General features: G+C 37.8%; 1 protein-coding gene across 6 annotated transcripts in view; it reads left to right on the top strand.

The window, feature by feature from the left end:
- The window catches only part of inpp4b (inositol polyphosphate-4-phosphatase type II B), a 244,590-nt gene that overhangs the window by 22,521 nt on the left and 196,023 nt on the right, over positions 1-26,046 (top strand). For 2 of the 6 annotated variants that reach the window (XM_048196108.1, XM_048196110.1), the window contains 2 exons: positions 862-923; positions 8,244-8,407. Coding sequence is in view for 3 of the 6 variants with exons in the window: in XM_048196103.1 (XP_048052060.1) it covers positions 25,143-25,184 (42 nt within the window). In the remaining 3 variants the exon portion in view is untranslated. Of the gene's footprint in view, positions 1-861; positions 924-3,211; positions 3,310-8,243; positions 8,408-13,738; positions 13,860-24,930; positions 25,185-26,046 lie in introns of those variants that run through there. The other 4 variants (XM_048196109.1, XM_048196105.1, XM_048196103.1 and 1 more) reach the window with 4 other exon arrangements.

The raw sequence follows: 26,046 nt of genomic DNA, 5'->3' as shown, positions 1-26,046 counted from the left end.
TCGGCAGCGGAGTGCAGTTGGCTCAAGCGTGTCCTCGGGGAGGTGTGATATTTGTAATAATTATTTGTGTGTGCGTCAGCGTGCATATGCTGTGATGCGAGCCAAAGTTCTCGCTAATGCGGCGAATCCTTGGAAATCCACCAGAGAATCGTTATTTGTTGCCGCAGAGTGATAGCAGTGAAGGTGTTCTTCATTTGTTCAGAAGATGTCTTGTCCATCTGTGCGTGTTCATTGTATGTTCTGTATTTCTGCTTAAGTTGGACTCTCTTTGTGGTTGGCTTTTCATCTACACTATTAAAAATAAAGGTTCTTTATTGGCATCTATGTTTCCATGAAGAACATCCATGGAATCTTTCTATTCTACAATAGTGGAAAAAGGTTCTTTAGATGCTTTTTTTTTAGGGGGGGAAATGGTTCTTTTTAGAACCATTTTTAACTGAAATGTGTTGAACAGGACTGACATCATGTCCCATAACCAGAAGTTTCCAGCCACAATCAATTTGTTCAGGATAAACGCAACACTTTTACTTGATGTGTCTTGTTTTGTCTGGCATTTTGGATGCATTCTGGAAGTTTGCCTTATTCTTAAAGGATACTGCCTCAGACTTTGTCCATATGAGATATCTATCTTAACCAGCTCACTAGGTTTTGAAACAGATCCACTGCCAGCTGTTTAGCATTATGGGTAAACGGGAGAGCAATGATTTGTGAGGTAATAAGTCACCAACCTGAAATGTACCATATCCGGGACCTTTATTATGTAAAGAGCTCCAGGTATGAACATATTTCTTGTAGATGTTCAATTGAGCAGCATTAAGGAGGATAATTTGTCTTGCATTTCTCTTTTTCCTCTCCCTCCAGCCCCTCTCTCACGCGCAGAAGTCATCCATATTGGAAAACCTTCACACCAGAGTCTCACTTGGGTAAGTCTCGGTCCTTATTCTGTTTTGCTGGTGTCTGTAAGAAGGATTAGGGTTATTCGTCATCCTCAGTTAGTTGATGATGCCATAGCTGGAAATTCATCTCGAGTCATGGACTGTACAGACATCTCTGACTTTACATTCAAAACCGCTTGTTATACTTCAAAGCCCGATAGATCTCATATTTCCATCAGTATCTTTGATGCAGAGTTTTCATATATTTTAATGCATTTCCCCCTCAGTTTTTCTTCAGTTTCTGAGGTCTATTAGACGTGACCTCTCCTGTCAATGATTAGTGTGAAATGCACTCGCTCTCATTAAAAATATCTTTCTGCAGTGTAATGCACCTTCTTTAACTACTGATAGCATGTCAGACAGTTTGTCACTGTTGCTTTGGTGATTCATCATTTACTTAACTTTATTGTTGAAAGCAAGAACCACAGTTAAAGTGCCCCTTTTATGCTTATTCCGATATTACCTTTCATGTAGTGTGTAATATAGCTGTTTGTGAATGTAAAAGGCCTCAAAGTTTCAAAGATAAATAAAGTTATTGTCTTCTAAAAGAAAGAAATTCTGAACTGCCTGAAAGGAGTCATCAGTAATTCCAGTCTTGCTTTCTGCACAAACATACGTAGGTTTGTAACAAATTTGCAAATTTGCCCATATATGGTCTTCAGTGGCTGCCCATGACTGTTTAAAATAACATAATAGGGGCACTTTAAAGGAATCGTTCACAGAAATTCAATATTTTAGCATTTATTCACAACCATGTCTTTCCAAATCTGCATTATTATTTATTTCTGTGAAACACAAAAGGAGATTTTAGGCAAAATAACAGCTTCTCTTTTTCATAGAGGTAATTTATACAGCATATTTCACTTTTTTTCAACTTGATGCATCTCGATCACACATGTGACATGAAATAATGGCAAGAAAACATGTCTTTCTAGAGTTGTCCTTGCAGGTTGCATGTAATAACATACAGTATAGCACAATTGAAGTAGTCTGATTCACAAGCAAACGACTCTTATGAACAGATTCTTTGTAGTTAATCAGAAAATATACAGTGCAATGTAGTCTGATTCATGAACAAATAATTCTTATGAACTGGTTCTTTTAATGAATCATTCAGAAAGATTCACAAACTCAAGTATTACTGTCTGAATCAGTTTGAATCCTTGAACTTAATGAATGAACTCACTGAATCTATCAGAGCGAGTTATTACCAAAGTCCCTTTAAGACAAGTCATTTCACTCGGTGGCATGCAAGTGCAGCTCCTATCTCTTTGAATGGGGAAACATCAAATTCTCCAAAGCTGTTCGCCAAGCTTTCGATTAAATTTCATATTTGAAATCACCAATGAAACGTGACAACAACTGTCTCATAAATTTAGTTTCTAAACGCTCGAATCATGACAAAAAAAACGGCATTTTTCAGGCTGGATCAAGCTAATGCGCAGTCCTAAGTGCTCATCTCAATAGGAAGCGAGCTTCTGACTGTTTCTATATGTACCGGAGCTTCTAACGGCTGCTGCGGTGACGCGATGACTTTACAAATCTGCGATTGGGACTTATTCCGCCATTTTGTGCATTGCACTTTCTCCCATTCATAATAATACAAGTACACCATCTTTCTATATAAAGTCTTTGTTATTACTTCCAGTGTTGGAATATCCACTTTCCTTGTATGGAAAACAGAAAATATTTTGTGTTTCTTGGAAGAAAGTAAAGTATAAGTTTGGGGTTGGTTATATTGTTTTATGTTTTTGAAAGAAGTCTTTTTTGCTTCCCAAGGCTGCATTTATTTCATCAAAAATACAGTAAAAACTGTAATATTGTGAAATATTATTACAATTAATAATAAGTGTTTCCTATTTGAATATATTTTAATATGTAATTTATTCCTGTGATCAAAGCTGAATTTTCAGCATCATTACTCCAGTCTTCAGTGTCACATGATCCTTCAGAAATCATTCTAATATGCTGATTTGATGCTCAAGAAACATTTATGATTATTTTCAATGTTGAAGACGATTAAACTGCTTGAAACAACATAAATAATGACAACATTGCAATGTTTAGATGATGAACTATTCCTTGAATCAGAAAAGGAGGGGGGAAAAAACTCTTTTAGGCCTCAGTTTATGTCCCTGATCATCCATTATGCGCCCGCCACATAAACACACACACACACACACACACACCACACAGAAATGTAATTTGCTGCAAATATGTGTGATTATGAGCTAAGCAAATAAGAGATTTATTTTTTTTTTGCTAGGAATCCATCAAGATATTTGATTAGTGTCTTAGATTAGTGTCTCTACTGGAATCACCTCTCGTCCATCTTTGGCTCCTTTAAATGAGCCTGCATGCAATCAAACGATAGGTCAGTATTATGGTCATTGCCACGCACCATTTGCAAGCATCATCCAATTACATCCGCAGAGTTTCACATCAGCGTTTACAAGTGAAGGCGAACCCTCCTTCCCCTCCGATCGCTGCCTGTGAAAGTCGGAATGGCATCTCACTGATTGAATAAAAGCAGCAGGGGCACTTTAATTACCCAGATTCATAGAAGCCTTCACAGAGATGGAGCTCTGTTTATACACCTCGAGCTGCAGTAATTACATTGGTTGCTGAGGTGTTTTGGTGCCTTTCAGCCTTTCTCTGGAAGTACAGAGATTGACAGAGTGAGGTGACATACTAGTAATAAAGGCTCCGTGAGCTACCAATGATTCAGGTGCTGGTGAGGTCATAAGTTAACTGAGACAAATAACACTGTGTGCTTTTAGGATCAGTTTACGTGGTTTAGGGGTGGGTGGTACGACCAAAATGATACATCATGATACGAGTAATTGTTTCTATTAAATAATGTTTATATGTTTAATAAAATGTTAATGCCTGCACTACTGTAGATTTATTTGATCAAAAAATATAGTAAAAAAACGTAATATTGTGAAATATTTTTATAATTTAAAAGAACTGTTTTCTATGTGAATATATTATACAGTAAATTGCATTTTATTCCTGTGATCAAAGCTGAATTTTCAGCATCATTACTCCAGTCTTCAGTGTCACATGATCCTTCAGAAATCATTCTAATATGATGATTTGCTGCTCAAGAAACATTTCTGATTATTATCAATGTTGAAAACAGTTGTGCTGCTTTTACTTTCAGGATTATTTGTTGAATAGAAAGTTCAAAGAACTGCATTTATTTGAAATAGAAATCTTTTGTAACATTATTAATGTCTTTACTGTCCTTTACGATAAATTTAATGTATCCTTGCTGAGTAAAAGTATTTTCTTTAAAAAAAAAAAAAACATCTTTGAAATACTGTCAAAATAAATTCATTTATTAAATAACTTTATATATTAAAGCAGAACTAAGTAACTTTTTTTACCTTCATAAATAGTTTTCTAAGTCCTTACGATGGTTAATTGACTTGTAGTGGTGTGTTTGAGGCGTGCACTAACCCCTTCTGGCACGTCTACGCCAGAATACAGCACTTGCAACTTGAGCTGCACCGACCCGAAACAATCTCGCCTCATGTTCACGTTCACGCGAGAGTGACAAAATGCTTTACGGTAATTCAAAAACAATGTATATATTATGTCTTTATAAGACAATTTCGAAAATTACCCACCTCCATCGAGTGTACTGTATTTGCAAATTACCCACCTCCTCTTTCTTGTACTGTATTTGCAAAACTACTGCGCTGGCGAGTGTTGTAGTCCAGAGCTGCGCTTGGAGTATTTATGACAGTGTCATTCACTGAAGGAAACTGTAGGGGGAGCTTCGCAAATCTTGCTTAGTTCTGCTTTAAATGCAGTAATGCCTATTTTTCAGTGAATACAGTGAATGCCATACTTTTACAAATTAAAGATACTTCATCTTATTTGATTTTGTCTTTTTATTTAGAACATGATGGACACAAACCAAGATTATTAAACATGCCTCTAATATTTCTCTAATATTGTAAAATTTATTGATGCTCGTTTCTGCTTTGGGAGTACAAAAGTGATTTGTCAATGTTTTTCACAATTAATCATGTAATTATATCTTTATATTTCACAATGTGAATTTATCCCACGCATTTGACTTTTAATTTATAAAGTTACTTTATTTTTTATTTTCTTGTAATTAATTGTATGATATTTTAAGTGTACAACACAGTTGTAATTACTACCAGTCATAGGTCGAATGAGATTTTCCTTGCTGGTTTATTATTGTGTTTTTGTATTTCAGATGAATTCACATCCAGTCATTGATTTCATCAAGATGTCTCTTCCTCTTTTAATAGGCTGTTCTTTGTCAGGGTTCTGTCACTTCGGTCTAGTTTATTTCTTGGTTTTGTGACAGAGCTCTGACACTCCCGTTCTTGTCCTGTTTTTGTCCTGTTCTCTTGTCTGCGTGCCTTGTTTCATGTTGGGAGCGTGGCGTTCGGATCCCGGCACTCGTGTCTAGTTTGGTTTCGGTTTCGTGTCGGGATTTGGACACTCGCGCCCCCAGTCCTGTCTTAGTGCACGGTTTGTGTGTACTTTCACTTGCCGTGCGCTCTTGTCTCATGTTTTGTGTAGCATGCGGTTCATTCCACCTGCCGCGTGCTTTCATGTTGTGTTTTTGTCTTGTGTTTAGCACGCAGTCTGTGTTTCACGGGCTGCGTGCTCTCATGTTGTCTTGTTTTGTGTGAACACGTGGCTTATGAGTTTTCATTGTCTCGTCTTGTGTAAGCACATGGCTTGTGATTTTTGTCTTCATTGGCCATGTGCTTGTGTCTTTGTTTTGTTTGGTGTGAGCACATGGCTTGTCATGTGTTTCTTTGTGCCATGTGCTCTCATGTCTATTGTCTTGACCCCACCCACCTTGTTACCTGATTATTGGTTGATTTGCCCCACCTGTCCTCCCTTGTTACCTGCCTTATTTGCTCTCCTATTTATTCTTCTTGTGTTTGCAGTCCTGTGCTGGTTCGTTGTCATTCTTCATCGTATGTTTCCCTCGTGTCCAGTCCAGTCCAGTCCAGTCCAGTCTTAAGTCAAGTCAAGTCTTGTTTTCCCCCACGGGGTAGTTTTGTTTGCTGTGTTTTGTTTTATTTTATTATAAATAAAAGCCCATTCTTCCTGCATCGAGTCCTCGCTCCTTCCCTTCCTGAAACCTGACAGAACGAACCAGCCAATTGAGGACTCAGCAGAAGGATGGGCATCTTCCTTTTTCCATCTCCCAGCCCCTACGCTCAGCTGATGGTGGATCAGCGCAGCAAGCTCCTCTCTCTTCGACAAGGGGGAGCCAGCGTTAAGGAGTTTGCTCACCTGTTCGTGCTCACAGCGGAGGGGCTCAACATCAGCGACGCAGCGCTCAAGGACATTTTTAACAGCAGCCTTAATGAGCCCGTCAGCGCCTGGGAGATGGGAATGCTGGGGATTTTGTCTTTCTGGCAGTTTGTGGGGTTTGTTTACAACCGCGGAGAGGAGGGTGGCCTTCCCCCTCTTGGTCCACCTCCCATTCCCCTCACAAGCTGCCAAGTCCCCAGTCCTCCGATGACCTCTTCGGGGAGAGGGAGGAGGAGGAAGAACAGGTCAGCCTCATCTGCCACCTGCCCAGAGGTGGCTGAACCCACTGCAGCCCTTCCAGTGGTTGCTGTGACCGCTGCAGCACCCTCAGAGCTGACCAAGGAAGCTGCAGCTCCCACAGAGGTGGTTGAAGATGCTGGTGTTCCCGCAGAGGCTGCTATCTCCAAGCAATCGCGTCGTCGTAAGCGGAGGAAGAGAAGGAAGGCTTCCTCTGACTTAGAGAGTCTGACCCTAGAGCCCGCTTCAGGCCCGGAGGCCTTCCCAGAGCCCGCTTCAGGCCCGGGGGCCACCCCAGAGCCCATTGTAGGCCCGGAGGCCACTCCAGTGGCCGTTCTGGTGCCACCCGAGCACCTAGCCCTGCCGGCGCCGCCCCAGCACCTTGCCCTGCCGGCGCCTGCCAAGCTCCCTGCATTTCCCTGGCCCTCTGCCAGGACCCTAGACCTGCTGGAGCCTGCCTGGATGGTCCCGCCGGTCCCGCCCTGGTCTGTCCCTCCAGCTCCTCCCTGGCCCTCAGCCAGGACTCCATACCTGCCTGAGCCTCCCTGGCTCAACCCTCCCGTCCCTCCCTGGTTTCCTTAAAGACATTCTGTTTTGTTTGTTTTGTTGACTGACTTGGCTCCCCTCCCTCCCTCCCCTCTTTGTCTTTGTGTCTGATGTTCTGTCATGTTGTCTTGTTGGTGTTTTGTCTTGTGTCCCTCGTAAAGCCAGGGGGCGTCCCTTTAGAGGGGGGGTAGTGTCAGGGTTCTGTCACTTCAGTCTAGTTTATTTCTTGGTTTTGTGACAGAGCTCTGACACTCCCGTTCTTGTCCTGTTTTTGTCCTGTTCTCTTGTCTGCGTGCCTTGTTTCATGTTGGGAGCGTGGCGTTCGGATCCCGGCACTCGTGTCTAGTTTGGTTTCGGTTTCGTGTCGGGATTTGGACACTCGCGCTCCCAGTCCTGTCTTTATTGTGAGCGCACGGTTTGTGTGTACTTTCACTTGCCGTGCGCTCTTGTCTCATGTTTTGTGTAGCACGTGGTTCATTCCACCTGCCACGTGCTTTCATGTTGTGATTTTGTCTTGTGTTTAGCACGCAGTCTGTGTTTCACGGGCTGCGTGCTCTCATGTTGTCTTGTTTTGTGTGAACACGTGGCTTATGAGTTTTCATAGTCACGTGTTCGTGTCTCGTCTTGTGTAAGCACATGGCTTGTGATTTTTGTCTTCATTGGCCATGTGCTTGTGTCTTTGTTTTGTTTGGTGTGAGCACATGGCTTGTCATGTGTTTCTTTGTGCCATGTGCTCTCATGTCTATTGTCTTGACCCCGCCCACCTTGTTACCTGATTATTGGTTGATTTGCCCCACCTGTCCTCCCTTGTTAAAGTTCAAGTCCAAGTCCAAGTCCAAGTCGAGTCAGGTCAAGTTTAAGTTCTAGTCTGTTTTCCCCCTCTGGGTTGTTTTTGTTGTGTTTTTGTTTTTATTTTTATTATTAATAAAGCCCTTCCTTTCCTTGCAATTGAGTCCTCGCTCCCTCCCACCTGACAGTTCTTGACCAAAATAAGCAACGAACTGGACCAGATTTGATGCTAACAGTCAAAAGTGTTTCTACATGAGACTGCTGACCCCCTGATTGTGGCTTTGTGGTCTCAAATGTCCAGTTTCTACAGCTCCCATTCTAGATATTTCATGATAGAGATCTTCATCTGACACCAGAGCATGTGATCCCCACCTAAATTGTTGTTGGGGCTTTCTGACTCATTTTCTCATTTTCTAGGCAGCCAGAGATTGAACTCAAACTCAAGCCTCCTCAAAAATCAACCTTGAATCAAGTGTGTTCAACCAGCCATCAGATGAGTGCCATTTTCAGCATTTCAGACCTCATCATAAAGACTCCTGCTACAAATGGATGAAATTTAGCAGCCATCATCAACACTACATGTAAGTGAAATGAACTACAGTAGCATCCAGATGAGATGAGAGTGTCGCAGTCTGTTCTACCGCAGCAGGAGCTGATTAACTGCATTCATATTCACAAACTTCAGTTCTGCGGTAAACTCTTAAACCTCCAAAAATCTGATTCCCCACACCGGGGCTTCAGTGTTAGTCGACTTTGATCTGACTCTGATCTGATTTTCCCTGTCATCTGCCCTCAGAGCATCAGTCACAGCACTATTCCCGATTATGGGACGATTCCTGCTAGGGGGTCTTTTTGGGGGATGCAGATTGAAAGCAGTAAATCAGATATGACAGAGAAATACAAGTTACTTTAAAAACACTTCTCCTTACCTCTATTTGTAGTCATTACTTATATATGAAACCACATTTATTTTGTACATTTTTGTTGCAGGTTAGTTCACCCAAAAATGAAAATTATCCCATGATTTACTCACCCTCAAGCAATCCAAGGTGTATGTGACTATCTTCTTCCAGATGAACACAATCTGATATATCCTGACTCTTCCAAACTTTATAATGGTGGTGAATGGGAGGCCACATTCGAATTCCAAAAAGTGTATCCATCCATTATAAAAGTAATCCATACGGTTCCAGGAAGTTAATAAACACCTTCTGAAACAAAACAATGGGTTTTTGTAAGAAAAATATACATATTTATAACTGAAACAACTAGCTTCTAGCAGACAGCCGTACACATCGATTTGAAGCAGAAGAGTGAACTCTGACCCGGCCGACACATAACATAATGATGAACGCGGAGGTGCAGAGGACAGAGCAAAACAAAACACCTGTCACGAATTAGAAGTCTAAAACGAGAATTTTTAAAGAGAAATGTCAGAGGATTTCGATATAAGAGAAGAGGAGCTTGAGTTTGTTGCACAGCCCTATTTGTTTGAACAGGGAGAGGCGTCTAAGCTTACGATACATCCTGCGTCATACATCACGTCAGGGGTCACTCTTGTGCCGCAAGTTGACTTGTGCAGTATGTGTGCGGTCACCGTGATTTTGCCAAGTAAGACATGTTCCTGGATCAACATATTTTGTTGATCCTGGAACAACATTCCTGTCAGAAAATTTTGCCTTAACCCTATTCCTACCCCTAAACCTAATCCTACCTAAAACTTATACCTAAAATCAGAGGGGAAAGATAGGTGGATAACATTGATGTAGAAGCACCTAACCCTGGTTGCAAGCCTAAACTTGACATAAACGTTAAACTTGTCCCTCAAATCTAATTGGTTGATTGGAATGTTGTTCCAGGATCAACAAAGATGTTGATCCAGGAACATGTCGTACTTGGTGAAATCACATTCACCGTATGCGTACGGTCATTCACTGGAAGCTATAGTTATTTGAATTTATAGAGTTTTAAATATGGATATATATATATATATATATATATATATATATATATATACACACAAACCCATTGCTTTGCTTCAGAAGGCCTTTATTAACCCCCTGGAGTCATATGGAGTACTTTTGCGATGGATCCATATGGTTCTATATGGATATGGATCCATATGGTTCCACTTCTTTTGGCTTCAAAATCAGGCCCCCCATTCACTGCCATTATAAAACTTGGAAGAGCCAGGATATTTTTTTAGATTATCTCAGATTGTGTTTGTCTGAAAGAAGAAAGTCATATACACCTAGGATGGCTGGAGGGTGAGCAAATCATGGGATACTTTTCATTTTTGGATGAACTATCCCTTTAAGAAATAGATGATATGCAGGTTGCATGTCACATTGAATCAAAATAGCAAATAAATTCAGTGCATCTACACCACCAATGTATTTCTATTATGTATTTCTGTTCTATTATAAATAGAATTCTATTATTAATATTTTGCATTTGTAAGTAATACCTCAAATGTTTTAAGTAGTAGTTGAGAAAAAGCAGTCAGGTTTCCAGCATACTTGTGAAGTCCTTCAGTTCTGTTTAAAAAGCTGATTCACTTGATTATTACGGTATAATAAACTATTATAATAAATATTAATAGTAAAGAATTAGATGTGCCCAAGCCTTTTCCTGGTGCTGTAAATCATACACAGCACTTCCAGCCATCACCTTCAGTTCATGGGTGATACATTCAGGCTTTTCTTTCAAACATTTCTGAATAATGGTTTCAGCAGCGTAAGTATCTCTTTCACTGCAAATTATGAATCTGACCCTTTAAATAGATTACATTTATTATTGTAATCATTAATACATTCATTTATGTGTGCTCTGAGCAGGCAGTCAAATGAAACATGGCAATACTGAATATTTAATCTTTTAACACATTTCTATTGCGGCGAAGGGCTGCCTTTGGGGGGTCATCCGCACACAATGAGCATGTCAGATCGCCCTCCTCATCCCGAAACACTCATTTACACAGTCAATATTCAGCAGGTGGGGAATATTAGCATGCCACTTGTTGCTAAGTAACAGGCAGAAAGGATTTCCTGTTTGCTACAGCTGCTCTCTCAAGTAATACACTGTCAATACGTCACAAGAGCAATCCGACTCAAAAGTCGGAGAGCACATTGAAAATCTGGGATTTATTTATTTATTTATGGACAAAGCTTTAGGATTTTGAAAAATAAAAAATCCATGTAGTAAAATGTATAAGCAGTATACTGTATGCACATTTATAATGCCGATAATGTTAACTCTTTTGCATAAACATTGGCAGATATTTTTACCCTGCTTTCCTTGAGAACTGAACTTATGATCCTTCTGCTGCTTTTGCTCGAGCCACAAGAATAATGTTATAAAAAATAGATGCGTTTTTAGCATTGGTATCAAATTTGTGGGCCAAAAATCACTGTTGTACTGCATTTACTCCTATTATAAGGTATGTATTTTAATGAATAAATGAATGAATGAATGAATGAATGTACAAAATCTGCTGTCTCATGCAAAACATCACTAAAGTCTGAAGATGTACGTCAGACATAAAAGTCTGTTGATATTGCGGCATTTGCCTTGGATTTTATCCCAGATCTCACCGGGATCATAATATCATACAATGTGACTGCAAATGCTCATAAAGGACAGAAAGCATTGAGGACGTAACATCCTGATGAGCTTTGTGAATTGTGTGCGCTGAGTTTTATCTGGTGGGACTGGACAGCTAACAAGCAATTAAGGTAAACATATAATTTTACACCTATTTGCAATCAAAAGCTGTGCAATTACGAGACAGTTAAACCCCTTCAACCTGAAAAACCCCTAAACTGGAGTTTAAAGCGCAGTCGTGCCTCGTGCGGCAGCGGGAACACCTGATTAAAGACTGAGTTCAGAAAGCTGTGGAAAAAGGTTCTCTCATCTCCACCATAGCAATTTTCTCATAATTAACATTTTAGCAAGGTCATTGCCTCCGTGCGCCACTTGATTTAACAGCACTTGTGTTTTCAAAGTCTTTTAAAAGAGAGGTGAAACACTTCCCATGTCTTTTGTTGTTGAAGTCAAAGGGTGTGCGTCCAATCAAATATACTGTATTTTGGTAGAAACTGGTCAAAATTGGATGATGTTAATATGGACATGACTTTATCTTTGAAAACCATCAAATTTTTCAAAATCATAGGTTTACAATGATTTGCTGTCCTCGATTTTTGGCCCTCTAGCGGTTAATAAACAGAACTGCACGCGTCTTGCGGAGGAACATTGTAGCCGGAGCTACTTTTCTCTGTGTATGTCTATGGCGAGTCACGCAGTTACTGTGATACTCTGCGGCGGGTCCTACCAGTCTGGTCTGAAATAGTCCGAATATAAACACTTATTATAAGTGTACCATAATGATTCAGGATAAGACAAAAACACGGTTTGGAAAATGGAGTACATTCTCATAATATAATTTTTGTAAATTTTTAACACAAAAAAAGTTGCGGACTGCAGCTTTAAAGGAGTCCTTGATTATGATTTCACTTTTTTAACTGTAGTTAGTGTGTAATGTTGCTGTTTGAGCATAAACAACATTTGCAAAGTTACGACACTCAAAGTTCAATACAAAGGGAAATATTTTCTTTTATAGAAATCACTTTTTAAGGACTACAAGAAACGGCTGGTAGGAACTACAACGAGCTTCTTCCTGGGTTGGTGACATCACTAACCCTAAAATTTACATAAACCCCGCCCCCAGGAACACACAACAAAGGGGGTGAGGCCATGTTGGGCTGCTTTAGAGAAGAGGAAGAGTTGTTGTAGTAGAGTGTTGTTACCATGCCGTCATTTTACGCCGGACTGCTTCACAAACGAGAGTCAATTCAACGCTGGATTTGCACAAAAGATTAACATGACGACACATGCTAGTCGATGAGTTGAATTAACTCCACAGCAACTACATAAATTTATCCACTAACCGTTCAGAAACGTCCAGATGTGTTCTAAAAGTTGTAACTTCTTCTTGAGTCTCTCCATCAGTGTCCGACTCCGGTTTGAACATTGTAAGGCTGAACACCGTTACTGACAATCCTCATCTTGGCGGTGTGAGATTCTCCAGCTTTGTTGTTGTTGAGCAACCGAAGCGCGAGCTGTTAAAACTCCGCCCTCTTCCGGAAAGGGGGGTCAGGAGCAGCAGCTCATTTGCATTTAAAGGGTCACCCAGGTGAAAAAAGTACACTTATAATGTACTTAAAATGCTCTATTTTCACACACTCATTTTGTACTTAATATACTAAAAAATTTTCTTTAGTACTTCTTAAGATAATCTTAAGAACATCTAATGTACTCAACACCATGAAATATAAACTAAAATGTGCATGTGACAGTAAATGTTTAGTATACTATCTCTGTATTTAAAAAATGTATTTAGTTACCACTTGTAGTACACTATGGGTTAAAGTGTACTATAAGTGGTAACTAAATACATTTTTAAATACAGAGATAGTGGGGTATTTTGAGCTGAAACTTCACAGACATATTCTGAGGACACCAGAGACTTAACAAAGTGTTGTAAATACTATAATACATACAGTATACAACAATTTACTATAGTGTGGTTCAAAAACACTATAGTATTTACTATAAATTACTATAGTATTTTTTCATTTGGGATCTATCTATCTATCTATCTATCTATCTATCTATATGCTATGTCACAGGAATTAGTCTCCAATGTGAAGTGCCTGAATTCGTGTACAGTACAGGATAAACTTATTCGCGATCCAGACAGACAGAGCTGATTTGAGACGCACCCATTATTTGTCTGCCCTCTAAGCAATAGGCTTTGTTACTTTTGATATGCAATAAAGTCCTTCAAATTCGGTCAGTTTTATCACGAAATTCAAGCAAATGTCATTTTGGCGCTCTTTATGTCACGTGACAGACCGTTGTAGCGCCTCAGTTCAATCGAAACGGCAGCGCGCAGCTCATGTGAACTGATCATCTCTTCATTTGATCATAATTCTGGCATTACAGCACGAGATCAACATGGATGAACATCGGAAGGTAAGCTGTGCTTAAAAATATACTGTATGACCTACCGAAATGATTCATGTATCATGTAATAGCTCAATGGGTGCTCAAAAGAAAACAGCAATGAAAACAATATATCACTTAACTTTACATATTTACCTCAGGAAAGCCATTCACTGATAAAAGCTTGATAGCTAGAAAATATTAACTCTAGAGAGGATCATTTTGTTAAATACTTGCACTGCATTACATATTCATTATATTCTTTACTTAATCCCTTAGTGGCAGATTTATTCAAACATAGGCCATCGATGTCTTACTTAATAGGCCTATGTTTGATTATAAATCTGTCATGAAAACACGTTTTTAAAGGGTTAGTTCACCCAAAAATGAAAATAATGTCATTTATTACTCACCCTAAGACCAAATGAGTAATAAATGACAACCCTTCAAGAAAGCCACCGTTTAAAAGTTTATATTTCAACAACGAATTGGAGTAGAAACATAATTACATCATTAAGATGTTGATATAAAAATGCCTTGTGTACAATTTAAACAACTTTGTGTTGATTAGTATATCTTAAAAAAAAGTAATTGAATTTGTACTGAATTTTAGAGAATATTAACTTTTAATATTATAGTAGTCTAATGCTACCAACTGACAGGGTTAGTTAAGAGATTGTTTTCCTTAAGAAAAACTGACATGTACTATATACCGCTTGTAAATCATAATCAAATTGATTGATGAAATCTGTGTCAATACCCAGCCCTAGTGTTGGGTCACTACTTGATGTCCAAAGTAAATTTGGGTCCTGAAGCAAAACTAGTGGAGATCTGATGACTCAATCGACTCAATTCCACCATGATCTGTAAAATTTTCTGCTTTATCCATCTAATGTTTCCCTTAGGGCTCGTCTTCATTAGTGGCTGTTTTCATGTGTGCTAACAAGCTCATCCGTTTCGTTTCCAAGTCTGAATAGATGCAGTCCAGTAACACACAACCATCCCAGAGGTCTTGGCAAAGGACTTTTCACTTACTGCCAACTTTTTAATGAGATGACCACTAAATATTTTCTCCATACAGGTCTGTTTTGTTTCTTAGAACTTGATTTGGAACAGTAGATGTCACACTTTTTACCACATAGTCAGTACAAAATAACATCTAATTTTGTCAGCATTGACATGTGCATAATATTACTGATGATCCAAATGATGTAACTGGCATTGGGAACCTCATCAGTTTTCCTCATTAGGCCTGAGTTCCAGTTTAAATTAACACTCTTGAGCTAATCGTCAAACAGGTGCTGCGTGGAGGCCAGATGCAAATAATGTCACTTTAACTGAAACAATGACGAAATTACCATGATGAATAGGCCTCGCTTAAAGCATATGGGTTTCCCATAGTAACCCGTGCTTTCTCCTTAATGACATGACACATTACTCAAATTGATCCGTTTCGAGGTTTGTGGAGTCTCATTGTCATAAACTAATTACAGAACGTGCTCGTCTGCTATGCTAATGGCTCGACGTATTCCAGTCACACTAAATAAACAGCACGGCGTAATTGCAGCACTGAGGATTGGCAGATGTGATTAATAATATTCAGAGTGCTGAATTCTTATGTTAATTGAAGATCACGTTCTGTATCTGTTTCGCAGGTGCGAAAGTAATGATGGAGTGGCTTACGAGGGGCAAAGCGGCATAAAGAACAGAAATTCATACAATTGCTTTTAAATAAAGTTTCGCAGTTGATATGCTTTTAATTTTATTTTTATTTACTATTTTTTTTTGTAGATATGCCTTTTTAAATATTTTAAATAGGTCTGGAACGATGCATAGACGTAATCGATTATGTCAATTGCGTAGATTTGCGTGGAATGCGTGGATTTGAAACACTGTATATGTTCCCCAATGACGGCGGCTCCCGGGCATGCTGAACATCTGATCTAAATAGCCTGATCTAAAGTGTGGAAAATTTTTAAACAGAGACCAAATAAAATGCAAAATAATCAGTAGATTATGCGATTAATCGAAAAAATTATAGATAAATTAATCGTTAGTTCCAGCCCTAATCTTAAAGGTGCCCTAGAACGCTTTTTCACAAGATGTAATATAAGTCTATGGTGTCCCCTGAATGTGTCTGTGAAGTTTCAGCTCAAAATACCCCATAGATTTTTTTTTTATTCATTTTTTTAACTGCCTCTTTTGGGGCATCATTAAATATGCGCAGATTCAGCGTGCTTCCACTTTAAATGCTCGCACTCCCCGCCCCCAAGCTCGCGACTCTATAATACAATGCATAAACAAAGTTCACACAGCTAATATAACCCTCAAAATGGATCTTTGCAAATTGTTAATCATCAAGCATATCCGATTATGTAAGTATGGTATTTATTTGGATGTTTACATTTGATTCTGAATGAGTTTGATGGTGCTCCGTGGCTAAAGCTAACATTACACACTGTTGGAGAGATTTATAAAGAATGTTGTGTTTATGCATTATACAGACTGCAAGTGTTTAATAATGAAAATAACAACATGGCTCTGGTCTCCGTGAATACAGTAATAAACGATGGTAACTTTATCCACATTTAACAGTACATTAGCAACATGCTAACGAAACATTGAGAAAGACAATTTACAAATATCACTGAAAATATCTTGATATCATGGATCATGTCAGTTATTATTGCTTCATCTGCCATTTTTTGCTGTTGTCCTTGCTTGCTTCCCTAGTCTGATGATTCAGCTGTGCACAGATCCAGACGTTAATACTGGCTTGTCTAATGCCTTGAACATGGGCTGGCATATGCAAATATTGGGGTCATACATATTAATGATCCCGACTGTTGCATCACAATCGGTGTTATGTTGAGATTCGCCTGTTCTTCTGAGGTCTTTTAAACAAATGAGATTTACACAAGAAGGAGGAAACAATGGTGTTTGAGACTCACTGTATGTCATTTCCATGTACTGAACTCAATATGCCAAGGTAAATTCAATTTTCAATTCGATGGCACCTTTAAAGGCCCCATGGAACCATTTAAAGTCACTGTCAAAATTGACAATTCTTATTTTTTTTAAATGAAATAGTGCATTGTTTTTTATTAATGATTTATCCGTGCACATCATAATTCATGTGCCCTCGTAATCTTTCATCAAAATAACTTCCCCTACGTATTGCAGCATCTTCTCTTCTCTTCTCTTCTCTTCTCTTCTCTTCTCTTCTCTTCTCTTCTCTTCTCTTCTCTTCTCTTCTCTTCTCTTCTCTTCTCTTCTCTGATGATGTGTTTACTGGTGTGAGGGCGGGGGAACCTGTCACTCACATGAGATCCACCAATAGCAAACCACAACCATTCAATCCATTCCTGATGGACAAAAAAAGAAGCCGTTTCACTCAAAGACGTCAAATATTTATCACAATATGGCAAGAAAAGATTATTGTAACTTCTGTTTCATGCTGACTTTAAAGGGTTAGTTCACCCAAAAATGAAATTATTTTGTTTTGTTTTTTTGCACACTAAAATTATTCTCGTCGCTTCTTAACATTAAGGTTGAACCACTGTAGTCACATTGACTATTTTAACAATGTTTTTACTACTTTTCTGGACATTGAATGTGGTAATTTAATTGCTTTTAATGGAGAATAATAAAAAAAAAACACCTCTCGGATTTCATTAAAATATCTTAATTTGTGTTCGGAAGATGAACGAACTTCTTACAGGTGTGGAACGACATGAGGGTGAGTGATTAATGACAGAAATTTCATTTTTGGGTGAACTAACCCTTTAATGTGTCGCCATATTTCCTTTTGTGAACACTCACGCATGCATCATGACTTTAGACTTCATCAAAAATATCTTAATTTGTGTTCCGAAGATGAACGAAGTACTTACGGGTGTGGAATGAAATGAGGGTGAGTAATTAATGACATAATTTTCATTTTTGGGTGAACTAACCCTTTAAGAGCTTGACCGGTATTTAAATAGCCAGTAGTTCTTTAATTTTGCCACTGTGATTCGCTGTTTGCTCATGCTGAAGTCAGAGGCAGGAGGTTTAGTGGGAGGGGCGTTTTCATTTTAGAAAGCATTTAATTGGATAACATTTTGCATATGCACATGCAGAATGTGTCATCAACATTTAAAAGAGAAACTACATTTTGCATGTGGAAATCTGCTAAAAGATTAGTTCCCTTGCATGGTGGTGACCTCAAAACCATACAGACATGGAGTAAAAGCCACAAAACACCCATTTTAAGGCTTGTATATTGCTGTTCCAGTTACATGAACTCTAAACAAACTTGAGAAAACTGAATTTTGTCATGTGGTTGTGGAAAGCAAGGATGAATTATGGTCTTGTAAGGCCCCAGGGCATCAGCCAGCCTGATGCCATTTTTCTAAATATAAAATATTTTCCCCACATGTAAAGCCTGTAAGTCATACTGCTCAGACTAAGCAGTCATCCATTGAGAAAATGTATTATATTTATTTATATCGGAATTTATTATTATATTTATTATAATAATTTTTATATTTTATTATATTATTATTAAAGGATTAGTCCACTTTCAAATAAAATGTTCCTGATAATTTACTCACCCAAGATGTTCATGTCCTTCTTCCTTCCGTCAAAAAGAAATTAAGGTTTTTGATGAAAACATTGTAAACGTAACCCCTGTATCGTGATAGGTATCGTATCGCCAGATTCTTGGCAATACACAGCCCTATAATTTATTTAATTTATACTATTCTTGTATTTAATTGATTTAAATTATATAATTTCTTATATGATTGTACAGGATTTTTTTTTTGTATATTTTTTTTATCTTCTATCTTTATTTCTATCTGTGTATTTATCTCAAATTTTAATTAATCAGTTTATTTTATGCTTGTAATTTTTTAATTCCTAAACTAGGCTTTTAATGTCAATGAAATCCTTGTCTTCATCTATTTTATAATGTCAGCATGATTGTGTGTGTGTGTTATTTTTGGTCTTGGATGTGTTTGCAGTGGCAGCAGGCCCATCTAAAGAAACCGTGTATAAAGCAGCATTAATGAATACTGTTTCGCCCTGAAGGATGGAGTCAGTTATTGAATTTGCTCACAGGTGATAAGAATACGATCTTTTACGGTTGTTTTCATAGATTTTTGTTAAGATTAGCAGAAGGATGGTGGCGGAAATCACTCAAGGAAGATCAGGTGTGAATCACTAGTTTACATGTCTCAAGGCTCTGCACTCTTTGTTGTTAAAAAAATACACCTCGCATCCTGCCGAGAGAGTTTACTGATGTTGTCTTCGTCAGCGCGTAGCATTTGAGATTAGACATTAAGTTTGTAATGCCTACAAGGTTACCAAACGCTCCTACCTGGGACTTTCAGATCTCACATCTGTACTGCATGTTCCCAGCATGCCAACTACTGTTGAAGTGAGAAAAATCATTGCCAGGAACATAAAGTCCTGAAAGATTGAATAGGTGCTGTAACTTTCTATCCTTGTGTGTGAATGTCTTCATGAAAACTTACTTGTGAAACTCAAGTATGCACTTAAGGACACATATGTAGCATCTTTCCAGTTTTTTCAAGAAAGCCATTGGCGATCTTGGCAGTGGATGACTGGATGAAGTATGGTGCACAAATACATAAACTGCACATAATATGTAAGATGCTTAATGTTTTTTTTTTTTTTTTTTGTAAAATGTGCATTTAATAGTCTGTATTTATTAGTCAGCAAAAAATAAAGCATATTATATATTATGTGCAGTTTATGTATTTGGATGACCAAAATGATCAGTACAATTATACAACCAACACTAAACGTTTTTAGAAACATTGTGGTTTTCGTGGTCTTGCCTTTGTTCTCAGATCTTTGTATGTCTTGTTTGGGTTTTATTAGTTTTATGCTTATTTTGCACAACTTAATATGCTATGCTATTCCTAAAGTTTGTCTATTGATTGATAATGTGATGTTAAAAGACAAATTATTAAATTGCATCTAAAAAGAATTGTTTATCAAAACGATCTCATCATTTGGCAACAGAATTGCATTTATTTAAATTAATTATTCCTCGAAAGTTCTAAGAATCTTCAGTAGAATCGTTAAGGGACCGAAATCTTTACATTCCTTACGATTCCCATCCATACAAAATGTAGCATGTTGATTTTGTAGCTCCAAAATCAATAACCTGAGCTGCTTGTGCTCCATTGAAAGTCTTGCAGGTGTGTTTGACAGGAATACCAAGCCTCAACGCTCCTGGTCAGTACTTTTGATGCATTTTTTATTGGTGTGTTTTGGCTTCATTTTTGACCTTGGATTGCTGCGGATCATTTTCTGGTTTGTCAGAACATATCCAACTCTTTTAGATTATAAACTCTGCCTGGTTTATGCTTTTTGAAACTTGCTTTTTATGCGTTTAATAAACTCTACACAGACCCTAATCCCAGAGGCTTTCACAGAGCGGTGAGATGGTGCTATACAGGAAGACGGTGGAGGCAGGAAGGGAAGGAGTGAAAGAGAAATCTCTCTTCAAGAATAGCTCCAGAGCGGAGCGGCTTTTCCTGCTGTAGGAAATCTGGAACGGGAGGGTGAAAGCTTTGCTGAAGCATTTGCTGACAGAAATTCAACTGTAATGGGGAAAAAAAGCACACTTCTCACAGCCATTACATGCCACTTTTCAGGAGGCTCAGCCAGACTTCCTGTTTCCTCCTGAGATACTTCCTGTGGATACCAACAAACCGCTCTACACATTTGAAGGAATTCCCACCTCTTTTTGGCCCTATGTTCTGTTTTTCTTTCACAAAAGATTAGATCTTTATCTCCATCTGCTTTCTCTCTCTCAAGCCCTCCACTTCCTCTTCCTAGACGTGCCTTGTATCAAGCATTCATCTTTCTTCTGGACTCTATCATTCTGTTTATGACTTGTCTCTTTTTTTCTCAGCATGTAAAGGGTCAAAGGGTCGGTGTCAGAGTTCATGGGAAGGAAGCTGAACCCGTCAGTGCAGGTGGCTGTGTTGGACATTTAAAGGCACGACATCATGATTATGGATGCAAAGTTATTTTATTATTTCAATTACATATATAAAAATATAATATTAATATAATACATAAATAGTTACATTAATACTTTTAGAAGTTTATTTTTATATATATTTATTTATTATATTTTAATATATTAAATTTTTTTTATAATTTGTTTTTAACTCTTTCCCTAGCATTTTCTTTTTTAAAGTTGCCAGTCACCGCCAGCATTTTTTTTAATGAATATTTGAACATACAATACACCAAAAGTAAGAAGTCTGCTTTCTGTAGACATCTGAAAGAAATAAAGTCAATCTGGTTAGTAATATGTGAAGCTGGTAATGCTGTTTGTAGAGTTTTTTTATCAGACCTTGAGAGATTTAATGTCTTCTTTTATCTTCAGTTGATTTCATCTAAGGCTGTGGCTGAAGTCAGTTGTAGTTCTTGTGTTTCTCTTCAGTGATTTTGCTTGTTAACAGCAGGTGTTCATCACTAATGCTCAATCATCACTTAATTAATCACTTAATTATGTCATTAAATTTAACTCTGCTTAAGTGTTACTTCATCTATTTAGAGAAGGACCAAATGTACTCTGAGCAGAGTTGATTTAACTCTGGGGATTTTGCTGTGTTCTTTTTTTTTATCAACACTTGAATGTATGTTTCATTAAAAAAAAAGCAACATTTTGAACAAAAAGCTGAAAAAATAGTGTTTTTGTCAAACACTATGTCCGGATTGCATTCAGAACAATGATTAGGCCTAAAACATAGATGGAGTAGTTCGAGTCAATTAACATCCCCAAAGCTTCACAGTCCTAACCTCTTCCTGGGTCGACATTTCATTTGGTAACGTTAGGTAGTTTTGATTTATACGTATGCTGTTTAATGCTTGATGATCGCACTATTTTACATGTGCATAAGCAATGCTTTTATCACTTATTTCTATTTCTTCTTAGCCTGTGTTTTGATCAGGAGATTCTGAATTCTCAGAAGATGTGTAATAGCGCCCCCTACCGTATAACAGTCAAAACATGGATTGCTGGAAAAATTCATCAAAGGCAGGGAAAGAGTTAAACTAATAGATTCGAATATTTCAAAATGAAGCTTTTGTGCATACATCAGCAGTTCACAATGACCACATTTGTCCAAAAAAAAAAATCTCACTAAAAAGGACCATGAAAGTAGTTAAAATTTATCTCTATATTCCATAGGTTATAATGTGCCTTGTGAACAAAATGCCATTGACGTTAACAAACCTAGCAACTAAAATGTATCGAATGACTTCAGAAGAATGGAATAAGTCACCTTGACCACTTTTATGGTGCTTTTTGACAGAATTTTCATTTTTGAGGTAGTGTAAGTAAAAACAGCAACATGCATTATGTCCATTTACTGCATGATCCCATTGTGTTTCTATTCTCACTGGCCTAATTAAAGAGCTTGAGGCTACAGGAAATGGGAATCTGTTTCCGGTAAGATACTGGGTTATAATCTTTTTTCCCTCAATGTCAGACTTGGGTTATGTAGATTAAGTCTTAGGCGGGTTTCATGCTTGGTTTGATTGATTGATTCAAAAAAAGAGCCTCGCAGGTCCTTTTTCAAGTTGTATTTTTACGTTCAAGCCGTGGTATGTTTACCTTGTCGATGTAAGCACTAGTGCCAGCTGTTTACTGATGAGAAACTTCATTATAGAATGATGAATGTGACCAAGAGCATGCAAATGCAAATATGCATATGGAAGAGGTTAGGCCTGTGACATCAATACTGGTTTGCATTGCCATTTATGACCAACTACATCCCAAATTAAAGACACTAGTTAAAGACATTAGTTTGCTAGTGTTCAACCAAATTCGGAAAACTTACACACTAACCAAACAAACTGAACTCTGACATCAAAGTCATGCTTTATCAAAATGATGGATCAAACGGACAACATCAAATATCTGTGGTGTGAAAGTTCATGTAAAGGTGAAGCATCATTCTCACAATGAATGACTTTTTCCTAGCACTCTCTTGTAAAACAACAACAGTTTTCACTTTGTTTATTAGTTAGATGTTGATGCATGTAACATGTTTATATTAATATGGAAAAATTTGAATATATATATTTTTTTAATTTCTTTTGTTCTTTTCATTGACTAAAATTACATCTAAAATTGGAAATAAAACTTAATCCATAAAATGATTCCATGATAGGAGCCTGTAAAAGTTTAATATGAAGCACCAGGTGGAACCCATTAAGGTTCTATATAGAACCTTTTCTTCTCAGAGTGTATGACTAAGACAAAAAAACAGTGTAAAAAATTAACACTATTCTTTGCCATGCCATTGGTCAGAAAAATAGATAGCCACACCCACAATTTACTCTATTGGTTGAGCTAGTATTGCTGTGTCAGGATAGTCGGGCTCAAACAAACAGCAACAGTCCCAGTGTTAAATGGCTTAGTCACTGCAGTAGACCGGAATAGATGAAAGACATTGGGAAAAATCATCTTTATACAAAGTTCTGTCATGAACCTAGATGGCGCAGGCTAATAGGTTCTTAACTCAATCTGGTTGCAATCACATCATTCTCTATAGGGCACAGCTGATTGGTACCAATGAGCTCGCTGCTCAACTTACAAATACTGGGTCAGCATTTGCTGTAGCAGCTGCAGCGCGCTTTCAGAAACCCTCCACCTTCCCCAGCTCCACCTGGATAGATCTGCTACGGGTAATTCACGTACGCTATATTGTACAGCAGCAGTATGTCTAACGGCTGATTCACATGGAGCGACGGCATTAACGTTTCTCATTTACTTTGAATGGGTGACGTCATGCATTGCCAAACTGAATTGTAGGTTCTGTTGCGATGAGTCACTGGCGTTCCTTGCGGCAGAAGTTGAAAAATTTTCAACTTAGCAACCGCAAACACAGGCTTTAACCAATCAGATGGCCTTATGCAAATACCCTAGTACAGAAGCTAGCCAATGGCGTTGATGCAACACCAGAAAATAAAGGAACATCAAAATGGAGGAAAAGTTTATCACTGCAGTGGGTGGCACACTACAACATTGGAGGCGCCAGCGTGATCACTTGCATTTTTTCAACTTAAAATACTGTCATTTTTTGTCATACAGATAAGATTAATACATCACTCCGAATAGTAAAGGGTCTACTTTTATTTGTATACACTCAAAATAACAACAAAATATTGTGCTTTTGTAAAATAAAGAAAACAAACAGGATACGCTTTCTGCTTTCTCGGTCTTCATCAGTGCGTCACATAAATTAACCGAAACTCAGCATATAGGACACTTGCCTCATGAGAAATATATCTATAGAAAGCTTGAAATGTCTACTTTTAAATGAAAATATTTTCATTCGAATAGAAAACAAATACTCTCTGATTATGTAATCCATATGAAAAGTGCATTTCTCTCTATAGGCGCATTACTGTGGAGATGATGAGTCAGCATCGTCAACTTCATCTTTGCAGCCGACACTGATTCAGAAAACACTAGTTTATTAATAAATAATTAAAATGTTATTTTATAATAATAAACTTGTATAAACCTGCTATTTTTAAAAGTAATAAACATTACTTTTGCCAGTGCAGTTGGCTGTAGCAGGTCCCGTACTTGCTCAGCAGCAATAACCAACAGCAGCATTGTAGCAGATCTACTCCGCCAAGACCAAACATATCAACATTGTCATATCCATTACCATCCCAAACACTCTGAGAGTTGTCATGACAGAAATATATCTATTATGCTTTTTGTAAAGTTGCATAGTACAGTAGGCTCAACATATTCAACACCAAATCCCCTTAAACAAATGTACTTTAAAAATGTATCTTTAACACACACACACACACACACAGTTTACTGTGAGAGAGGGCATGTTTCTGCTGACAATCCTCTTGAGTTCTTTATTGAGGGCAACAGCTGGTTGTTCCCTTTGCCCGTATCTCACACCCAGACACACCCTCCAGTGACACACTGATCTCTCTGTTTCTGTGCCTGTTTTTTCCTCCCTCCACATGGACTCTCAGCCCCACATGAGTGCACAAAGAGAAGTCTATTTCCCTCCAAATTAGATTTGCTAGAGGAAAGAGCTTTGCACTATAGAAGCTCGCCCAGACTGCAGTAATATTTAGCTTTCATCCATGTGTGTTTGTAGTTCTGCAACATATCTAAACCTTCATAGTATACAGCGGACGATGACTAGCGTCAGTTTCAGTTTTAGCAATCTAGCAAGCTGGATGCTGGAAGGTGCTGAATTTTGCCGCTTTTAACCTCTCACTCTAGACTCTGGACTAAAAATGGACTTGAGCTCATGTTGTTGGAAGCTGAGGTGTTGTTCGGTAGGTGTCAGTTTATATTTATTAAGTCATTTGCGGAAGTTGAATGAATATTAAAATTGTATATATATTTTTTTAATATTTTAATTAAATATATTAATGATATAAAAACATAAATAATAATGTTTTATAATACTTTTTATAATTATTTTATATACTTTTTATATATTGTTTTGTTCCTCTATTGTAGTTTGCTTTAGATAAAAACGTCTTCTAAATGCATAGAGTGAATTCAGGTTGATTGGGACACTTTTTGCCACTGAGATGACTTTGAAAAAGTGTTCCAAACAAGCTGAATTTATGCTAAATGTAAAAATAAATGTAAAGTTTCTGATAAAATCTTCATAAAGCACTTTTGCATACACATATCAGCAGTTCGCAATGACCACGTCTGTTCAAATAAGTTCCCAAAAGGTCAAAATACCACAATAAAGTACTATAAAAGTAGTTCAAAAGTAGTGCTATATTCAAAGTCATCTGAATTTAGTTCTTTGGTTCTTATGCGACTTTTGATCAGAAAACCACTGGCATCCTTAACACCTCAATCAACATTACATTTTTGGTCTTTTCTCCACCACAAACTTTCAGAAGACTTTGAGTGAATCAATAATGTGTGAATAAATAATCAACTTTTTTCATGAAAGTCTGAATTTAGGGGATCTTGATATATCTTGTTTGCTGTGTGTTGCGTTCATAAATGAAGCATTATGCCGTGAACGGTATGCAATGCGATTTGTTAAGCAATTTACAAATGAATTGAAATTAAGTGTATATAATCATGCACACATTATCAGTTCGGCTGAGATGCGGCTCATAATCACACGTGATCATCTGAAGTGGTGCTGAAAACCACAGAGGTTCCCCT

Source organism: Megalobrama amblycephala, linkage group LG7 (assembly GCF_018812025.1).
Source record: "Megalobrama amblycephala isolate DHTTF-2021 linkage group LG7, ASM1881202v1, whole genome shotgun sequence".
Classification (NCBI taxonomy): domain Eukaryota; kingdom Metazoa; phylum Chordata; class Actinopteri; order Cypriniformes; family Xenocyprididae; genus Megalobrama; species Megalobrama amblycephala.
This window is presented reverse-complemented; position numbering and strand designations above follow the sequence as displayed.